General features: G+C 36.0%; 1 protein-coding gene across 1 annotated transcript; it reads left to right on the forward strand.

Moving 5' to 3' along the window:
* The first annotated feature begins 603 nt into the window (after positions 1 to 603).
* On the forward strand, positions 604 to 21,253 carry LOC108278164 (solute carrier family 12 member 7). The gene is made up of 26 exons (XM_017491347.3): positions 604 to 880; positions 6,601 to 6,662; positions 6,891 to 7,022; positions 7,363 to 7,509; positions 7,673 to 7,727; positions 7,829 to 7,959; positions 9,122 to 9,333; positions 9,734 to 9,945; positions 10,069 to 10,260; positions 10,898 to 10,996; positions 11,140 to 11,197; positions 11,366 to 11,540; positions 12,195 to 12,313; positions 13,050 to 13,148; positions 13,558 to 13,677; positions 13,813 to 13,917; positions 14,327 to 14,495; positions 14,691 to 14,886; positions 15,098 to 15,267; positions 15,343 to 15,474; positions 16,843 to 16,950; positions 17,351 to 17,461; positions 17,905 to 18,074; positions 18,236 to 18,250; positions 18,620 to 18,753; positions 19,742 to 21,253. Exons 1-26 carry the CDS (start codon positions 766 to 768, stop codon positions 19,831 to 19,833), a joined length of 3,330 nt encoding a protein of 1,109 aa, XP_017346836.1. The 5' UTR covers positions 604 to 765; the 3' UTR covers positions 19,834 to 21,253.
* Positions 21,254 to 21,553: the final 300 nt, after the last annotated feature.

Below are 21,553 nucleotides of genomic sequence, written 5' to 3' on the forward strand. Positions count from 1 at the left end.
ATGAAGGAATTGTTGAATTTGAACTCTAGGGCTAAGGAATGGAATGAATGAATTAAATAAAGTTATGTGTAAATATAATATATATATATATATATATATATATATATATATATATATATATATATATATATATATATATATATATATATATATATATATATATTATAAGATGCCTTCAAAATAACAAAATAATTAAAAGTAAACAGTAGTAAATGAAACAAAGTCAATATTTGGTGTGACAAAAAGATAAAAATAGTCTCTGGTACAATTTGTGCAGTTTTATAAGGCAGTTAGTTGGTAAGTTTTATTGAGCATCTTACAGAACCAGCCACAGTTCTTCTGGAGACTTTGACTGTACAATTACTTCTTATTTTCGAAGCAAAACCCAGCAGCCTTCTTTTATTTGTCTGAAAATTGTCTCCTATGTAGCTGGCCAAGCAAACTGTTTTATTTTCAACCATCCAACCACACACATGTTCCACCGCTAGGGGACATCATGTTGACTGAGTGTGAGCTGCTTGGAAGTCAGTTGCCAAGATGGATGGAAGGGGGAGGGAAGAGTTGGGCGGTTCTTCTGTTTCTGTAGAAGACATCACGTGGGTCCTGAGCGGTAGGGGAGTGAGCGAAAGAACTTAACTTTTGTGACGAAACCTGGAAAGTAGTATGGGCAAGTTTGTGTGTACGGGAGTCAGGGCAGGAGAGAGAGATTTAGAAACAAGGACGAGGTTGATTTCACAGACATAAGGAGCACACGTTGTGAAGAAAATGCCCACTAACTTCACAGTTGTGCCAGTGGAGGATTGTAATGCTTCAAGTTCAAACTATGATGGTAATAACCCAGACGAAGAGAGGCGAGAACTTCTGTTTGGACCTTCCTCAGGTAAGGATGATTTGGAAAATCCAACCTCTGTGGGTGATAGCTCAGTGTGATAGCTCACCCAGGCACACGGAAGTGTTCTCTTTGTCTTAGTCATAACTCTCTACCGGCTCGTACATTCTGTGGATTTCTGCTTATACACAACCCCAATTCCAAAAAAGTTGGGACGCTGTGTAAAATGTTATTCACAATAGAAATGTACTGTATGTAAGGCATTTTTTAATTTGATGGCCGCAACACATCTCAAAAAAGTTGGGACGGTGGGCAACAAAAGGCTGGAAAAGTACGTGTTACTGAAAAGAAACAACTGGAGGAACATTTTGCAACTAATTCGGTTAACTGACAACATGTCAATAACATGCTTGGGTATAAAAAAGAGTAGGCAGAGAAAAGGGAGTAGAGTTCTGAGAGGCAGAGTCTCTCAGAAGTAAAGATGGGATGGGTTTATGAGATTTGCAAATCATTGCATTCTGTTTGTTTTTATATTTTACAGTGTCCCAACTGTTTTGGAATTGGAGTTGTACTTCTTTATGTTAGACTGGCAAAAACCTCACAAAACATGTGCACTCTTTCTCTCCCTTTCTCGCTCTTTGTCTGAGCTGTTCAAAACTACTTATAACTACAAATTAAAAGATCTAAAAATAAACATAAACCTCATCCCAGACTAAATTTGCTTTGAAAAGGAGGTTGTGTTTAAACTGGATCCAGATCTTTAATAGCTTGCAGCCTTTTTCTTTTTTTCTTTTCTTTTTTTTAAACATGCTGTTAAGTTGTAATTCTCTTCTATTGGTTGTAATTATGTAGTTTTATATGTGTAATGGCATTACAAATAGTCTATGTACTGTTGTATATGTTTTTAACATCAAAAAAGAATTAAACCAAATGTAATCATTTTAAACATGTGGACATTTCCAAAAACCCTTAAAGTCGTAGTGTATTATTCACTGTTGGTGTTGAAGATTATTATTCAGTAATTACTGTATAGTGAAACTAATAGAAAAGGTTTGTGGGTACAAGAGTGAGTAATGTAAAAGTTGGACTGGCGGGCAGATCCTGGGTTTAAAGGGTTACAATTATTTTGTTTATATAGCCAGTTTTTCCGCTTGTGTACTTCCTGTAATCTGCTGAAGTAGCAAACAGTAACTATTAAGATTTTATGATTACAGAAATTGCAAACACAGATGAATGGTTCACATTCATTACAGTTGTACTTTGTTGGTTTTAAACGCAGTTATATGATTTATTATAGCTTTGGAAAATTATGGAATGGTGGTTCATGTGCTATTATTGTACATAGTATTATTGCTGATGATAAGTAAAAGGATGATTGTTCAATATTTATCTCAACAGTATGTAGTCAGTGTTGTCTTTATGGCTAACTTGAGTAGGTACTGTTGTCACTGGGTACTGGGATGTAATGGGCTCTTTTTTGGTGAACGGTTTTGAGAAATAGGTAATTTGTGTTTAAAAATAACTTTGATGGATATCTGAATAGATGTTTTGAAAAGCTTGTGTGTTTATGTGCTACCATGTTTGCATGTTGTTAGAATTGACTTATTGCAATGTGACATGTTTAATAGTAGAAATTTGCTTGTGGACTCATTGTGGATATACAGCAGGGTCTGTTCTGCACTGTTTATGGAATAGTATTTAAACAATCATTAAAACCTTATATAAAATTAGAAATTCAGACAAGCAAGAAGTTTGAAGGTCTGACCTTTTCAACTGTGCCAAAAAGTTTAGTTAAATGAAAGACATAACTGGCATACTCAGATTAAAGTATAAAGAAATTTGTATTATGGATTGAGAAGGGCTCCAAATGATGTATCAAAAGATGTATGAAAAACTGTTTTTATAAACACAGGATTGCTCTTTGATTGATACAGGATCTAAATGACGTTTTGAAAGATGTATGAAAGACAGTTTGTATAAACACAGGTTTGCTCATTTCTTTAGAGTGAAGTTACAAGTTGAAACCTATGCAGCGCACACCCATTAGAACTATCTAGCAGTCATTTTACTCTAGCAAAGCATTTGAATTTCTTTATTGTCTTTTGAACCATTGGCCATAGCCCTATGACCAATCAAAAGTGATGGTTTGTCAATTGGCCTTGAACAAACAATACCTACATCACAGAGAACAATGGCTGTAGGCAGCACTCCTTACTGGGCAGACATTCATATGTGAATGGTGAAGCTTTCAGCAAGCATTCTTTCATTGTACATTGTCTCAGGCGTGAGAAACATTTACTAAGCTACAAGGGTGAGTTGGATGCATGTGCCAACTATAAACATTTATATTTATTCATTTAGCAGACACTTTTATCCAAAGTGACTTACAAATAAGGAAATACAAGCAAAGCGATAAATCAAGTGGTGAACAATACAAGTAGTTCTACCATACAAGATCTTTTTATTGAGTTCTAGAAAAGCAAAGTGTGCAGAGTAGAGGTGTAAATGCCAGAGTAAGTTTTTTTTGTTTGTTTTAGGATAATGTGGGGTTGGCATTTTAGGGGTTAGTTAGGTGTTCACGGAAGAGGTGGGTCTTTAACATCAAGCAGCACAATACCATAAATATGCAGGATGTGACAGAGCACAATGAGTAAACATTAACTACACTGAAAGAATGAGAAGCAGCAGAACAAGGAGAAATGGATAAGTTGACAAAATTGTACAAATTTGATCAAAGTACTGATGCAATCATTTCTCACCAGTGGACCTCTAGAAGCTCTTCATATCAGATTTGCTGTTGAAATAACCCTTTTAGAGACCCTTCGGGAAATATTACAAGTCTTCCTTTATATATAATGCTCCAAAACAAACTTTTCTGCTTCCCAACATACAGAAAATACAGAAGATAATAATTTAACAGGAAACTCACTCATAATCAGCGAAGAGCTGTAAATGTACTAAAGAATTACTCCAGCAATGTCAGTTGGGAGAACATCACCGTAAATATTATCTGAAAAGCACATCAGAGATTGTTCACTAATGATTTGCCATTAATGCACATCCACCATTTTTGAGACAATTCTGACCTTGATGGTTAATCTAAATCAATGTTGGCAGAAAGGACAGTCTACAGAATGTGGTGGCTCGGTGGTTAAGGCTTTGGATTAGTAATTGGAAGGTTCTGAGTTCCAGTGTTGGGTCTTGAAATGCTCAGTTGTAAGTCACTTTGAACAAAAGTGTTGAATGAGAAAATGTAAAATAATAATTTCCATGACATTGGCCATAAAAAACTAAATCAGTAGGCCATTACTGAGGAGGAAGATCTACAAAAAAAACAATAAAATTGCCCTCCTGGGTGCATTTTTTCATTCCCAGGTTTTATTAACCTAAGCCTGAAGCAAGAGACAGAAAGCAAGCACAATGCGAATGCTATAATGAAAGCTTCATTATCTGTGACATATGCAACATATCCAGTTGTGCAGGAGGACTTCCAGGGCTAATCCGCCCATCCTTACTCATAATGATGATTTCATATGATTTCACAAGTGTACTTAAGCACCTTGTGGAAAGTTTTAAACTATGTCTTTAGTATTATCTATGTGTGTGTGAACATGTGTGTGTGTGTGTGTGTGTGTGTGAGACAGAGAGAACATATTCAAGTCTCATTACTTTAGGAATGAGCCAGTGGAAAATATTTTGGTCATTTGTATCTGGTCCTTTATCACAAGTAATGCTTCATTGTTTATACAAAACATGTTGACATGAGTCGCTTATCTAGATGACATTATGCCATTATGTTTCATTCATCAGTCAAAACAGATTTCTGTTCCTCTTTTCCTGGGAAAGGGACACATTTATAAAGGCAGAAAAGGCTGTGGGAATCCCAATAAGGTATACAAGGTGAGGAGAACATGAAAGTTCAGCTAAAAGCAGGCTAACGGACAATTACAAGACTCCAAATGAAAAACTAAAATGGAGTGAAGAAGAATAGGCGGCTACACAAGGTAGATAATGAGATGAAGGCTAGCACTGACTAAAGCACATGGTTAGATAGAGCACATGTTCTCTGCCAGCCTTATGAGCTCACACTCTGTTGAGCTTGTCTCAGCACAGAGGGCTGATCAGAGGGATTTTCGGCGATAGTTGAGCTCTGAGCTACAGTGCACTAGAGTACAGAGCAGTGCTACGGGAAATGGGAGAAACTTGGCTATGAGAATATTGTAGTAAAAATTAGAGTGGCATAGTGGCTGGCTGGTTTTCAAGGGGTTAAAACAGTCCAGAAACACTTCAGGATATGGATTATGGTGAAGGGTTAAGATCAAAACATTTAGGTAAGTTTACTTTTATGACTAGATCTGCCATTGTCTTAACTAGTAAGATATTTTTTTTTTGTAGTATGTGACACCCACGTCTGGAGCTATAAATACATATTATACCGCTATAAATGGTCATTTACATAATTACATGTTTATTAAATTCCCTCTCTCCACATTGTCAGAATTTCTCTTGTGTATCCACATGAACCCCCTTGCCTTCAGTCATACACAGGTGCAGTATGCAGCTTACACTTGTGTTGTGATGGATTAAGATATTAATAGCTACCTTAGTCATGTAGTGACATATACGCTATAATGCTAAACCCTGTGCTAGTGTTACCAGAGCATGATTTTGTCTGGTCTGTATACTATAACCCTTGTAATAATAATATAATAATTAACTTTATTTGTATAGCACCTTTCATACATTAACTGCAGCACAAAATACTTCATGTGGATTAATAAAAAAAAAAAGCTTCTGATAAAATTTGGATACAGATGCAATATAACAGAAAAACAATGATACATTGACTTAACAGGGCTATGCTGAAGGAGATATTAATTCATCTAGCATATTGCAGCTATTTAGACTAAAATATTGTTGTTAAAATGACATGACAAGTGAGGAGCATTATGGCCAGAAAGATGGCCCAAATATCAGAAATGCTATTTTTAGACCTGATGTCTTTTATAAGCACCTGATAAGACCATTATTTTGTGTTGCTAAAACTGAATAAGTAACTTACATTCATACTTTAAGTATGGAGTAATTTCCTGTCAGGTGTGGGCAAGGTCCAGTTGGGATTTGTCATTTACTACATGTTTTCCCATATTCAGCACATACACACTTTCCCATACTGATCTTTTTCCATCAGCAGAAAAAGAATAGTTTGCTCCCCATGCTTTGGATTCCTGGACTTATCTAAACTGTACATTGAGTAGAACAAGTGCACATGCCAAGTGGTTATCCCTCTATTATTATTTATAGCATTGAGTTCTAAATACTCATTATTATATCCTTGTTGTAAAATAAATCTCATAGTTACTGTAAATCAGACAAAGTACATTTTCACTTCAATATTAATGTATTTTTTCATTAATATTACATCATGGTTTGGACAGTAGTACAGTATATGCTGATTTGTTGCTGAGCATTAATGTAGTTAATTTAGCAGAATGTAAAACCTCTATGGTACAGGACTATGTGGAGTAAAGAGAAAATCTTGCTGAGTGTAAGAATTAGGGATTGTTAAAATATCGGCCTTTTGGAAAATAAATACTAACACAACCTATTACAAACTAAAAAGCCAAAGGCAAGACAAAATTACGAATTTACACTGTTTATTTTGTGGCATGATCCATTTTTACAATAAAAATAGCAGTATCTGCAGTTGTTACAGACACAAACTAATAATAAAATGTCAATGTTAAAATATGTGTGTCTAATGTGTCTAGGTGATGAAACCCCTTCTGACCATGACAGGAGCTATGATGGGAAGAACATGGCACTCTTCGAGGTACAGTTCAATTATTCATAAAAATCTTAGGAAACATACAAAGTGCTTACCAACTAATTCCCAGATGTAGATTCCCACAAATGTTGTTTCTGTTTTAATTTTTGCACAAACAGCCCTAGGCCTTTGCTAGCATTTTTGCATAGCATATCGAGTATAAATTACAAAAACCTGAATTGCTTGTTTCAGCATTTTTATTTTTGTTTTAACAACTACTTTTGTTACACACAGGAAGAAATGGACAGTACTCCAATGGTGGCGTCCCTCCTCAACAAGCTGGCCAATTATACAAACCTGACACAGGGGGTTGTAGATCATGAGAAAGCTGAGAGTGAAGATGGGGTTAAGAGGGTCACCGTCAAGGTCAGTCTCATACCACCGGAATTATGACATGTTGATGTACTTCTAATAACCACCAATAAACAGAAGATTTACAGTAGTTTTATTTTAATGTTCTTTAAGCTTATGTCACAAAAAAGACTTTTTGTTATGCTTTTAAAATTGATTCAATGCTAAAGAATGTTGCCAAATGCACTTGTTAACTAAATAAAATTTGATTCTTTCTTAGTTGTCACAGTATTGTGATACACTGAAGAATATTTGACAAAAGCATAGTGTTTATATTACTTAACCCAAATAACCAAAATAGCTCTTTATCAGTTGAGAATTTGTAGTCTGATTTCCTGTATCTTTGTATTGTCAGGGTCCTCCAATGGGCACATTTTTTGGAGTGTATCTGCCCTGTGTGCAAAACATCTTGGGTGTTGTTTTGTTTCTGCGCCTCACCTGGATCGTAGGCACAGCTGGAATTTTAGGCTCCTTATCTATTGTCTTCATGTGCTGTGCCTGTGTGAGTACTAAAACTAAAAATACATCTATATAGTACACCTTTATCTCCGTATAAACCTAATTTAAACAACAAGCTACTCTGACAGATTTCCATCTAGATCCATTGTTAGTAAATCTTGTATCATTTATTTGAACAATTTACAAGTCTATGCTTTGCCCCACAGACATTACTGACAGCAATATCCATGAGTGCCATTGCAACTAATGGAATGGTGCCAGGTATGACAGGCAACAGAAATTTCCCTGACTTTATTTAAATTTGAATTTAGTATTCATGAAAAGATATGATAAATTTCTTAGGTGTCCCATTTCATTTTCAGCTGGTGGCTCATATTACATGATCTCTAGGGCACTGGGTCCAGAGTTTGGAGGTGCTGTTGGGTTATGCTTCTACCTTGGTACAACCTTTGCTGGATCCATGTATATACTGGGCACCATAGAGATCCTTTTGGTGGGTACTTCTTTAGATGTTCATTCCTGTTACCACTTACTTTATAACAGATATAAACAGTTGTTCTCTCATCGGCTTTTGTATGTTTTTCTTTCTCTTGAAGTTAATAAGACAAAAAAGTTTGTCATGAAACTGAGAAACTGTAAAGTGCAAATTCCTCTGCCCTCAAGAATTTCCCATGGTGTAAAACCTAAGGAAACAGCTTTTCCTCTGACTGTTACAAAGAGCGGAAACAAGTATCTTCCATAAATCTTACATAAATGTCTCTTTAAAGAAGTCTTCATTATATGTTCTTTAAAATAACAATACTCAAAAACAGGCTTAAATTACATGAGTGCTTACCATACAGGTCCATGTGAAATAGTTACTACTGAAAACATATTGTTTTAGGAACAGTGCATGAATTTTAACCTCCGATTTGCCCTGCAGCTGGCACTACTTTCAGAGAGCCTGTTATAGAAAACTCATCAAGACCCACTGTCCGGTCAGAATTGAGAATTCAATAGTGTTCTAGTATAAATAAAGTGGTTATAACTAACTTTGTATTTATAGCTGATTCATGGGAGCTCCTGTTTGCTCTGGTAGCAATCGATCTACATTGAATGGCTAAATATAAAATTTTTATCTTCCTATCCGTTCAAGCTTATTTGGTAGAAAAAGTTTATGTAAGGAGTAAAACATGACAGGCTAGCTGCTATAGGAGAATAAACATCAATGGAGTTCTGTGATTATTTTCTATAACCGCATGTCCCACAGTGCTTCGTTATTTTTATATCAAAGCAATTTGCCAGAGATGTAATCATTTAATTTATTAAAGAACAGCAGGCTGTATTTTTTAAATCCAATTATAGTTACATTAAATGATGCGGAATGTCTGTGAAACAAGTTAGTTCCTTTTATTACAGCAATAATTATTACTAATTATTACATTAATTATTGTTCCTTTTACATTACAGCAGCTAAAAACAGTTGTTCCCTCTCTAGCTGAAGGTTCCTTCCATAAATGTTGAATAACCTTTTACATTTTTCTTTGTTTAGAAAACAGTGTATTAGATCAAGCGTCTTTCATAATGAAATTAATGATGAGAGTGGGTGTATCACATATCTTCAGACACTTCAGTGTACACCTGTTATCTTCTCATCTGTTCTGTCTCATGTATAGATGTACATAGTGCCAAGTGCTGCATTGTTTGAGGACCTGAATAACATGCGGGTGTATGGAACATGCTGCTTGGCCATCATGGCTCTGGTGGTGTTTGTTGGGGTCAGGTATGTGAATAAACTGGCACTGGTCTTTCTTTCCTGTGTGATTCTGTCCATTATGGCCATCTACGCTGGAGTCATCAGGACTGTCATCAGCCCTCCAGATTTCCAGTGAGTACACCATACACTCAAATTTACTTAATCTCATGGACTTTTTAAAATAAACCGCATGACATAATTAATGAATTATGCTGAGTGAATATTTGATCAATTTTTGATTCCACATTTGAAAATATTAATGTATGCACGTTGATGTAAAAGCTTACGAAATGCAAAACTATATAAGACACTTTTGGTTTTCAACCAAATATCCTTGTAACAACTACCAACATCTAAGCTGCCATTTATTATAAATGTAAAGAAAATGTACATATTGATTTATATATATAGATGTTTCTGACATTACATTTCACATTACATTACATACATTTTCTGTTGTCTGTATTTGTTTGTTTTTGTCCAATTACACGCTTTTAAAATTTTAATGGACTGTTGCTATTATTATCATTAGAATCTGTGTACTGGGTAACCGTACACTCAAAAATATCGACTTTGACAAATGCATGAAGACAGAAGTGATCAACAACGTAACCTGTACAACAGACCTGTGGAAGCTGTTCTGTAATTCGCCTTTCCTCAATGCAACGTGTGATGAATACTTTGAACAGAACGATTTAACAGAGATCAACGGTATTCCAGGCCTGCAAAGTGGAATTATCACAGGTGACACTTCATATAATGTTACATACTTCAGTATGTTTGCTAGAATTATACATAAACATATGTAAAGTTTTAAAGCTTTCAATTATGATATTTTATGGCATTCAAATTATTTTTGCCTTCCAGATAACCTATGGGGAAATTATGGCTCTAGTGGGATGCCGGTAGAAAAGAAGAACCCGGTGTCATCTCTAGCAGAGAATATCAGAGACTATCAAAGAATACCGGGGAATATGGGAGACAAGTTGCCATATGTCTACAATGATATCACCACTTTCTTCACAATGATGGTGGGCATCTACTTCCCCTCGGTCACAGGTGAGACAGCAGAGGCCCATATATCATAATAGCTTTATGATTTTAGTGTAAAACTTGCATAGAAGGGTATGTACTGAAATTCAACTGTTATATTAATATTGCTATGGAATGTGACATGAAAATTATAAGGAAGCAAAACATTGCTAAAACGTTGAAACCATATTCATCTGCTTAGTGCTGTCTTTATTAATATTATACTCCTAAATGTATTCTACCAATACAGGACAAATGTATCACTTTTAATTGATTATTATGATTATTAATTAAACTGCATTTATAAATGATTGCTTAATACAATAACATGGAAGGTATTTAAGGAAATTTTTATTGGTTTTAATGGTTCTGACATTTGGGCACAGCTGTTCTCAGAAAGTTTCTCATAGTTATTCATAATACATATAAGGAATTTTTGAGTGTTGCCTAAATGTTTGTCATAAACGTGACCTAAAGATTAAAAATGAAGACCATTTGCTAGATTTTATATGTAATGCACATTAGGTGTGTATCATGGTAAACTTTACAGTCATGCTTTTTAGGATCCTGTAGAGATTATGACTACCGGTGGGTAATGAACTGTACTGAAATTTCATGATCATGACTTTAAGCAGTGAACACCATGTTTGTTGTGTTTTTGTAGGGATCATGGCAGGATCAAACCGATCTGGAGATCTGAAGGATGCTCAGAGGTCTATTCCTATTGGCACCATTATGGCCATTATTACCACTTCCATCATCTGTATCCTTCTGTAGAGCCAGATCACCTATCAATTCAGACTCCATGATTTAGGATTAAGGGGCTTTATATATAAATAAGTGTAGAAAAAAGCTCTTCAAATGCCTTTGTGTGAGGTTTAGCAAAACCTTAATTGCAGCATTTAGATATTTCTTGCGTGGTGTTGTTTGGGGCCTGCATAGACGGAGTGTTATTGAGAGATAAGTAAGTATTATTTTGATTGGAAATTGTTAAAACTGTACAACATCAATTTGCAAGCTTGCAACATTATACTAGTTGATAAAAGTATTGTTTTAAAAACTTGAAAAACTGTGAAGCTCCTTGCTGGCCTCTGCTCAAATTACTAAAAGCAATTCTGTCATGTATAAACAGGTTTGGGCTCTCTGTGAAAGGAAGCCCGGTGATAGGCACTCTGGCTTGGCCTTCGCCTTGGGTGATTGTGATTGGCTCTTTCTTTTCTTGCTGTGGTGTAGGACTACAGAGCCTGACTGGTGCCCCCAGGCTTCTGCATGCCATTGCACATGATGGACTCATTCCCTTCCTACAGGTTACCTTTATTTTTTTTAGATGAATATGTAGGTTTGCCAACCCTTCCAGATTAGCCTATAAATAAATCGAGAGATGTTTGAACATGTGGATTTATTTATAAAAGATATAACTTCCAAAATAATTAATTACCCCCTCACTCACTTTCACTATTTGTATTGAAAATGTATCATTGTAACTTCTCATTTTAAAGTGAAATATGTAGACTATAAACAAGATAATACAGCAGCGTTAAATAGGATTTTAGGGTTAAATGGACAAGTAATAACAGCCCGATGGGTTTAGTAGTCATTCAGCATGCAGTTACCAAAACTAAAACATCTCTAAAGATCGCCCTTCCCATGCACTACATTAAAATCCAACACCAACTGGAATATTATTCTTTTTTTCCAGTTTAAAAAAAAAACATTTTTAAAAACATGGTTTCTATAAATAGTCCTTTCACCAAGTCCTAATTATAGGATTTGGTTTTAACTTGTTTTACATTATAATAGGAATACATTTTAATTAATTTGATTTATAGGTATAATTCATGTAAAATGCCCAAACCCTAGATCTTATATTTATTTTTCAAAGTATTCACATTATTCACATACATTGATGGAGTCATAATAAATCACGATTAAAATTGGGTGTGTTCCTCTCTGTCTTGTAGGTATTTGGTCACAGTAAATCCAATGGTGAGCCAACCTGGGCATTGCTGCTAACTGTAGGAATCTGTGAAATTGGGATTCTTATCGGTTCTGTGGATGCAGTTGCTCCTATACTTTCAATGTGAGTATGCACCTTGGCAGTCACTTCCTCACGTCTCTCTCCCCTGGCCTCCATCAAACAATTGAGGGCCTGATTTACTGATTTTGTTTAAAATAAAAATAAACATGCAAACTTGCTAACACCCACCAAAAAGATCTAATAGTATCCAGCCTAATGGGGCTTGTGTCTTTCAAAAGAACAAAATAGCACATTTGCTTTTGCATGTTTTCCATAATGAACATTCAGTTTGGGGCGGTTGATCTGACTTTAATGACAAAAGGTTGTATAATAAAATAAATAAACATGGGCTGGGTGTCGGTACCTCTTACTTAGAAATAACAGTTCTATATAAATTTTAAGTTGTTTACGTTGCTTAATACTATATGGAATTATTAAATGCTTAATAGCATCAAGTTGTTTTTAAGAAATTAAAAAAGATAGGTGCATTTGAAAAGCTTGTGTAAAGTGGAGCTAAAACTCACTGCTAAACTATCAGGAATTTAGCCTCAGGTAAATATATCTCTTTCAGAGGTTATTAAGGGATTTTGTAACACTTAACCATATACTGCACCCATAAATTGTGAATCCAGTGAGATTTGCTAAGTGCAGGTTTAAAATATAAGCCCTAAATGTTCCCACTGAACTTTGATGTAGAAATGATGTGCAGAAAGAGTATTCACTAGCGTGAAAACATTCATTCAACTTTTGTCTAATGGATTCCGTTGTGAAGTTATCATGCATGCTTTTTCTGCTGTAGGTTTTTCTTGATGTGCTACCTCTTTGTAAACTTGGCCTGTGCTATCCAAACACTCCTGTGCACCCCGAACTGGAGACCTAGGTTTAAATTCTATCACTGGTATGTTACTCAAGAGGAAATTGTGCAATCATAGAAAATATAAGTAAATGAAGTAATCAGGATCTTACTCATTTTGCCAGTTATGCAGTTATGTTGAAACCAGTCATAACTTTTAATAAAATTATTTTGATGTGAATATGCCACATTTGGTTTCAGTTTATACTCATCATATTTATACTACATATATAACTCCGTATCCTCACATTTACTGTAGTAATGATACAATGGTAGTTATGGTAGAAATGGTTTCATGAGTGGAATCAGAATACTCAGGACACAGCACACATACAGTGATAGTATAGCTTTAATTATTAAATGTTAATTTCCTGTAATCCAGCAGCATTTTAGGATTTTAGTTGTTTTGCTGTTACATGAAATAATGTAAAATAATCTGCATCTAATCCCATAGGAGTCTTTCGGTCCTGGGCATGACTCTTTGTCTCTCTCTTATGTTTGTTTCATCCTGGTATTATGCCCTGGTGACCATACTGATTGCAGGATGCATATATAAATACATTGAATACAGAGGGTGAGTCACTTTCCCTTCAGTAATGTACTACATGCATAGTGGTGATCGTAATAATGATTGTAATAATGATTGTAATAATGATGATAACATGAGGCAGTTATTTCCTTCATGTTAATTATGTTACTAAAATCACAGGGCAGAGAAGGAGTGGGGCGATGGAATCAGAGGGCTGTCCCTAAATGCTGCACGATATGCGCTTATCAAATTAGAAGAAGCACCGCCCCATACCAAGAACTGGAGGTAAACACAGAAGTAAAAGTCTGTCATAAAGCGGACAGACAGATGCAAGTGCAAGTTTACTGGTTTTATTAAAACCAAAGTAGCAACCAGAACGGCTATACTCAGGGAAAAAAAACGTGAGGGGATTGGTAAACGGCAAACTAAGAAACCAGGAAATGTGAAGCAGGCAATGGGGAAAACATTAATCAAGACAAGCAGATAAAAAAGGCTTGACCTTGTCACGGACACAATGCTATGCAAAGTAACACTGAGTTATTTAAAGGCAGTACAGAATTTCATTAGTAATCAGGTGATCAGGGGTAGGTCATGGCAGTTACAGAGATGGGTGTGGAAGAAATACAATTAGAAAATTTCATCTAATATTTATTGCCTGTTCAATTTTTGTGCTCTTAAACATGGTATATTTTAGGCCCCAGCTATTGGTGTTGCTGAATCTTGACTCTGATTTGGCGGTGAAGCATCCGCGACTACTCACTTTTACATCTCAGTTGAAGGCTGGGAAAGGCCTGACCATTGCGTCTTCAGTGCTACAGGGAACCTATATGACCCGAAGTGCTGAGGCCAAACGTGCAGAAACAGTAAGTAGAAGAAAAGAACACTTCAAGCTCTTATGCTGCTAAGTGTATTACAGTGTTGGAAATGCCAGCATAATAGTAGCTTTGCGAACATAAATAGCTGTTATAAATGATATAATTGTTAAGTATGATGGCTTGTTCATCTTCCACCATTGTTAAATGAATAGATCTTGAATACCAGTTCGTCTTTCTTTACAGAATGTCAAGGCGTCCATGTCTGCAGAGAAAACAAAGGGCTTCTGTCATGTTGTGGTGTGCTCTAACTTGAGAGATGGTTTCTCCAACTTGATCCAGTCAGCTGGTCTGGGAGGCATGAAGCACAATGCAGTCTTGATGGCATGGCCCTGCAACTGGAGACAGGCTGAGGATGCAACCTCCTGGAAAAACTTTATTGGTAGGGATTAGTTTTTGATATTTGCGCTTTGCTGATTCACTGATAAATAAGTATGTCTGGGAACTTCTGGCTGTTTTTTCCATTTCTCTCCAGTATGCCTGCTTTAAAGCATGTTAAATTTACTTATCTTCTGACTCTGTTTATGATCATTCTCATAAATCATATTCAAATTTGAAATTCATAAATAGATTGTAACTCTTTCCTGCCACAGAGACAGTGAGAGAGACGACTGCTGCACACCAGGCTTTGCTTGTGGCAAAGAACGTTGATGTTTTTCCAAGCAACACAGATCGTCTGGCTGAGGGCACCATTGATGTGTGGTGGATTGTCCATGATGGAGGCCTTCTCATGCTGCTTCCATTCCTGCTCCGCCAGCACAAGGTACAAGATTGAGAAATGTCTATGGCCGTTTTCATTGATGACTGGTTTTCAGACTCACACTGTTGCTTTCTTTAGGTGTGGAAAAAGTGTAAGATGCGGGTCTTTACTGTGGCACAGCTGGATGATAACAGCATTCAGATGAAGAAGGATCTACAGAGTTTCATGTATCAGCTCCGCCTTAATGCTGAAGTGGAGGTGGTGGAGATGGTAAGACATTAGTGATTTTTTTTAACCTTAGAAAAGTTTCTACTTGGAGAAAATCACAACTATACATGTATGTATTTACATTTACAGTATCTCACAAAAGTGAGTACACCATCACATTTCTGTAAATATTTGATTATATCTTTTAATGTGACAACACTGAAGAAATGACACTTTGCTACAATGTAAATTAGTGAGTGTACAGCTTGTGTAACAGTGTAAATTTGCTGTCCCCTCAAAATAACTCACCACACAGCCATTAATGTCTAAACCGCTGGCAACAAAAGTGAGTACACCCCTAAGTGAAAATGTCCAAATTGGGCCCAAAGTGTCAATATTTTGGGTGGCCACCATTATTTTCCTGCACTGCCTTAACCCTCTTGGGCATGGAGTTCACCAGAGCTTCACAGGTTGCCACTGGAGTACTCTTCCACTCCTCCATGACAACATCACGGAGCTGGTGGATGTTAGAGACCTTGTGCTCCTCCACCTTCCGTTTGAGGATGCCCCACAGATGCTCAATAGGGTTTAGGTCCATCACCTTCACCCTCAGCTTCTTTAGCAAGGCAGTGGTCCTCTTGGAGGTGTGTTTGGGGTTGTTATCATGCTGGAATACTGCCCTGCGGCCCAGTCTCGGAAGGGAGGGGATCATGCTCTGCTGCAGTATGTCACAGTACATGTTGGCATTCATGGTTCCCTCAATGGACTGTAGCTCCCCAGTGCCGGCAGCACTCATGCAGCCCCAGACCATGACACTCCCACCACCATGCTTGACTGTAGCCAAGACACACTTGTCTTTGTACTCCTCACCTGGTTGCCACCACACACGCTTGACACCATCTGAACCAAATAAGATTATCTTGGTCTCATCAGACCACAGGACATGGTTCCAGTAATCCATGTCCTTAGTCTGCTTGTCTTCAGCAAACTGTTTGCGGGATTTCTTGTGCATCATCTTTAGCAGAGACTTCCTTCTGGGACGACAGCCATGCAGACCAATTTGATGCAGTGTGCGGTGTATGGTCTGAGCACTAACAGGCTGACCCCCCCACCCCTTCAACCTCTGCAGCAATGCTGGCAGCACTCATACGTCTATTTCCCAAACACAACCTCTGGATATGACGCTGAGCACGTGCACTCAACTTCTTTGGTTGACCATGGCGAGTCCTGTTCTGAGTGGAACCTGTCCTGTTAAACCGCTGTATGGTCTAGGCCACCGTGCTGCAGCTCAGTGTCAGGGTCTTGGTAATCTTATAGCCTAGGCCAAGTTGTGGCTTGAAGGAAACCTGCTGGCCTATGCTGTTTCATTATGATTTGTGAGATGCTGGGTGTGACCGCCCCCTTATACTTTGCACTGTCTTTGATATTTAGCATGAGAGTGATATCTCAGCCTTTACCTACGAGAGGACCTTAGTTATGGAGCAGCGTTCCCAAATGCTAAAACAGATGCAGCTGTCTAAAACCGAGCGGGAAAGAGAGGTAATAACAGCTTGATTATGTAGTTTCTAACACTGACAGTTGGTCAGCATTCTTTCAGAGGCTTTTGACTGAATGTGCACTATTAAATGTAGATGAAACTGTTCTTATATAAGTGCATACATCAAACATCCATGATTAATTCCATCCAAAGAAATATATGTATATCTTGAGACATGGTTCAGTAATCATATTGAAAAATGAAAACCTATCTGTAAAACACTAACCTTATCTTCTCTTATGCATTTTTAAATAAGGAATATATCAAGTTTAGATATAAACAGGTGGACATTTTCCTGTTAGTAAGAATAGTAAGAATAGTTGATGATAAATTTTTTGGTAGAGGTAACAAAACATGTCTCTGATGCCCTTTTGCTTATATATGTTCTGTGGTTGTTGCCAGATTCAAAGCATTGCAGATGGATCCAGGAGCTCCATTAAAAGAAAGAACAACACAAAGGGCGTGTCTCCCAACACTTTACAAGTGCCTCGCATGGATGACCTGGAACATGAGGTATTCTCAGTTTTCTTTCACTTACCCATTCCACTGTAAATTAAGAATTTGTACTACATATCATAGCTGACAATTTAAGGGTAGCAAAATTATGTTGTATTAAATTGTATCTTTTTTTTTTTGGTGATCTGAGAATGTTGTTGCCTAATATTTATAAATGTTCTTACAACATTGCTGTAGAACATTGCTGTAGAACATGTAGTTTTCAGCATTTTATATGCATTTTATAAGTTAGAAGAAACACGGCTATTTCTAAACCTGTACTGTAACTGTTACGCACTGTGTTTATTATGGCTGCTTACCGAAGCCATAACTAAGCTCATTGTAAAAGTAGAAGCACTACTGTAGTACACAGAAAACCTTTTCATTCACATCTGTCTGAATCATGTTATAGTAAGGCTTGTGTCTGTCCCTGATAAACATTTCAGTTGTTAATCCTACAGGCTCACATGTTTCATGAAAGGAATTCTAAGTGCCATGGTGGCCTCGTAGAAAGGAACAGTCCTGACTCTCATCAAATCCACATGACCTGGACCAAAGAGAAATTTGCTGCTGAGAGGCACCGTCACCGTGGGGCTGGAGCATGCGTACGGGACATCTTCAACATGAAACCGTAAGTAGTACACAGACTGACATGAGAATACAACAGGAGACATTTCTTTAGCTATCCTTAATATTTTAAGTAAATGTCAATAAATGCAACATATAAAAGAAAATACTGCTTTTTATCATAAAAATATCTAAAACCACATTTTTTTCACATTTCCTTTCCAGAGAGTGGGAGAACCTGTAAGTCTTATTTAATTTTGTTTAAGCAAATCTTTGTTTGGAAATACTTAAACTTCATGTTCTGTTTGTATTCCTCATGATTGTGTACTCATTACAGTTTTTGCTAGAAGGCTTGGCAAAAGCAACAAATTCATTTCCAAAAAGTAGGGACAGAATGCACAACATAAACCTGGCTGGTGTGAGCTCAGTGGAGAAAAGGTTTAGAAGGGTTCTTATCTCTTAAAGAAAACACTGAGCAGTTTTGGAAACCAGCATATGGGTGCACACTGATATTGTATGCTCAGCAGTTGTGAGTGTTCAGTAGGCAATGTGATGTAAAAGGGAACAAAGTTTAAGTATAAAATCTTTGGTGTGTGTGTGTTGTTATAGAAACCAGTCCAATGTCAGAAGAATGCACACTGCAGTCAAATTGAATGAAGCTGTGGTCAACAAATCCCAGAATGCCCACCTTGTCTTACTGAATATGCCTGGACCACCTAAAAACAAGGGTGGTGATGAGAACTGTATCCTTCTTCAATTCAGTTGCTTTTTAATCAAGTTTAGTACTGATTACTTTATAGTATAAAAACGTTTAGCGGATTCTAACAGTTTCAGTTTTGTGAGCTGAATTCAGAGTGACTTTATTTCAAAGGTTTTGTCAGTATTTACTTATATTCACTGCTTAAACTGATTTTCTGTGAGGTCTGAACAAATTTAAAAAATTACCTACATGTTCACGACTGTGAGGTTGCCAGATTTTTCTGTCATAGAAATGTCCAATATGTTTTTTTTTTTTCTATAGCCTCTAGTCCGCTACCTTTTAAACACAAGTTTTTAAAAAAATGGTATAGAAAATTAACTGAAGCAAATCACTTTTTTATTTGCTGTCAGCTGCAATACAATACAATGTAAAAATGAGACAATTTAAAAATAAACAAATAAAAAAAAGTCTAATATGTTAATATATAAATGATAAGAGAGATAGTTCAAATTAACTTCTAATAGGACTAGTATATTGCCAATACATGGATAGTCCTGGTTGTATACTTTATTTAACAATATGGCATCCATACTCGGTCCACACTCAACCAATGTTTTGTTTAAATTGATTTGCTCTCCTGTAAAGATATGCCAAGCCGTCATTTGTTTTGGATATGATACAATCAACACATTAAAATGTGTAGGTTTTTAATATTGCCCTAAATTTAATACATTAATTCAATAACATTTTATTCAATCTTGTCAGAATCACATGTAACAGAGACACACCTCTGTTTTTGGCAAACATTTTTGACATTCCTTACTCTTGTAGCTACGTACATTTCCTCTTTGTTTCACTGTAATTACTAAATTATTTATAGTAGTTATTAAATTAAAAATACACATTCAGTTGGTTTAATGGGTTAATGAAAAATGTTAAATTGTTATTAATGTGCAGTAAATAATCGCTTGTACTGTAACTGATGCTCTGTGGCTGTTATGAGCATTTACTCCTTGACAGGAATGTCCCAGACATGGAATTTTTGGAGGTGTTAATAGAAGGTTTGGAGCGGGTTCTGCTTGTACGAGGTGGAGGAAGAGAGGTCATCACCGTCTACTCATAGTTCACAGTGGAAATAACTAGTACTCAGGGAAGGTTTTTTAAAAAAGGCAATAAAATATTTTTACCACACTGGTACAGTCAGTTAGACCTATATAAAAATGCCTCATTTGGTCAAACATTTCCTATCTTTAAAAGAAAGTTTAAAAAAATATTTTGATAGTACCAATAATATAAATACAGTGTAAATGTTCATATTTTATGCAAAGTACTGGCATTGGTTTCACAACGGCCCTTCCATGCACAATTTTATCCCAGTGTTAAAATCTGAGTTTCAGTTTGGTCCTAATATGTTTTAAGAAGGTGTCTCTTTAAACTATTAGTGCCTACCTTGCTGCCTACTGTTCACGTTATATGCTTTCATAACACAATAAAGGTATAATAATAGGGCACTGATAATCTAAGCTTTGAAAAGCCCATCTGTTCTACCAATCACATATTAAAAATATATTGCATCTAATACATTGTGACCCATGAAGTAAGCTCAAAACAACTTAATTTTCCAGAATATAATTTTCTCTGATACTCACTATGGCAGTAAGGATGTGTTTACTTTTGACATATAAAATACCAACTACCAAATGATTTATTCATCAACAAAATGCAGAGTTGACATTTATAACATAAAAAAAATATCCCCCTTAAAGCAGAATATGACATTTAACAAAAGGCTTATCTGGGAATACCAAATAATATCAAAACCCTAAATCTGTGGGGACTGGCACTAAATATTAATATTATATATTAAACTTTGTTAAATTACATTATTATAATTCTTTATTATGTTATATTGTGTGTGCTGTAAGACACTACAATTATTGGTGTTGTCATTTAAAGTGTTTGTGTTTTTTTTATTCTTCCATGTAATATGCTGCTATTTTCATAGGAAAGTGTTTGTTCCTATTGGCTCTCGAAGGGTGCCATTTCCTCACAAGAAGAACTTCATTATACAATTCATATAAACCACAAAATAGATTGTTGTGGGAGATTCAGCATGATGAAAACATACATATGACATGACCTCATTCAGTCACAATTTTGAAGAACAAGATATTTGTAACTAGTTTAACTAATAGATAAATTGTAGCATAGATAATTGTACATAGTTGAGGCATCAATTAACTTAAAAGAAGATGTATTGCTTGATTTCATTACAGGTGGCCTTCAAGCGATTCCTGTATTCATTCTTAGTCAGACAGTACTATGTTTTATTAATTTGTTTAGTGAACATTGTGTAAATTACCTGTTAATTATATTTGCATTGCAAAGTCTGTTCACTCATCACATTGGCCGCCTATTTTCAGTTTAATTAAAACTCTATGTTTGGATTTTACTTGCTTTCTTTACATTTTTAATTACATACCAAACATAAGCAGATGAATTTATGTTAATTATTTTTTCTCTCAATAAACTTTTTTTTTTCATTGTCTGTTCTGCATTCTTTTCATAATCCAGGTCACAAGGTAGTGCAGATAATGTCTATAGGAAATATTGTTTACACTGTAGCTGCAAGTGAAGGAGGGATGAAAGAAAGTAAGTAATGAAGGGAAAAGGAGAACAGCAGAAAGAATCTCTGGAAAAATAAAGAGAGAACGAGAGTCAATGTGAGAGGGAAAGGGTATAAAAGGGAGAAGAAAGAAGGAATGAAAAAGTGACATAAAAAGAGAGGGAACTTTTTAAGATACCCAAATGATGTCAAGGTGACTAGGCACTAAGAAAGGAAT

This window comes from Ictalurus punctatus, chromosome 17, assembly GCF_001660625.3.
Source record: "Ictalurus punctatus breed USDA103 chromosome 17, Coco_2.0, whole genome shotgun sequence".
Classification (NCBI taxonomy): domain Eukaryota; kingdom Metazoa; phylum Chordata; class Actinopteri; order Siluriformes; family Ictaluridae; genus Ictalurus; species Ictalurus punctatus.

Excerpts from the sequence above, each read along its gene's own strand:
- LOC108278164 (XM_017491347.3), top strand. The coding sequence starts at position 766 with ATGCCCACTAACTTCACAGTTGTGCCAGTGGAGGATTGTAATGCTTCA. Across the intron at positions 7,023-7,362 it reads TTAAGAGGGTCACCGTCAAG|GGTCCTCCAATGGGCACATT; the intron begins GTCAGTCTCATA and ends TTGTATTGTCAG. Across the intron at positions 9,334-9,733 it reads ATCAGCCCTCCAGATTTCCA|AATCTGTGTACTGGGTAACC; the intron begins GTGAGTACACCA and ends TATTATCATTAG.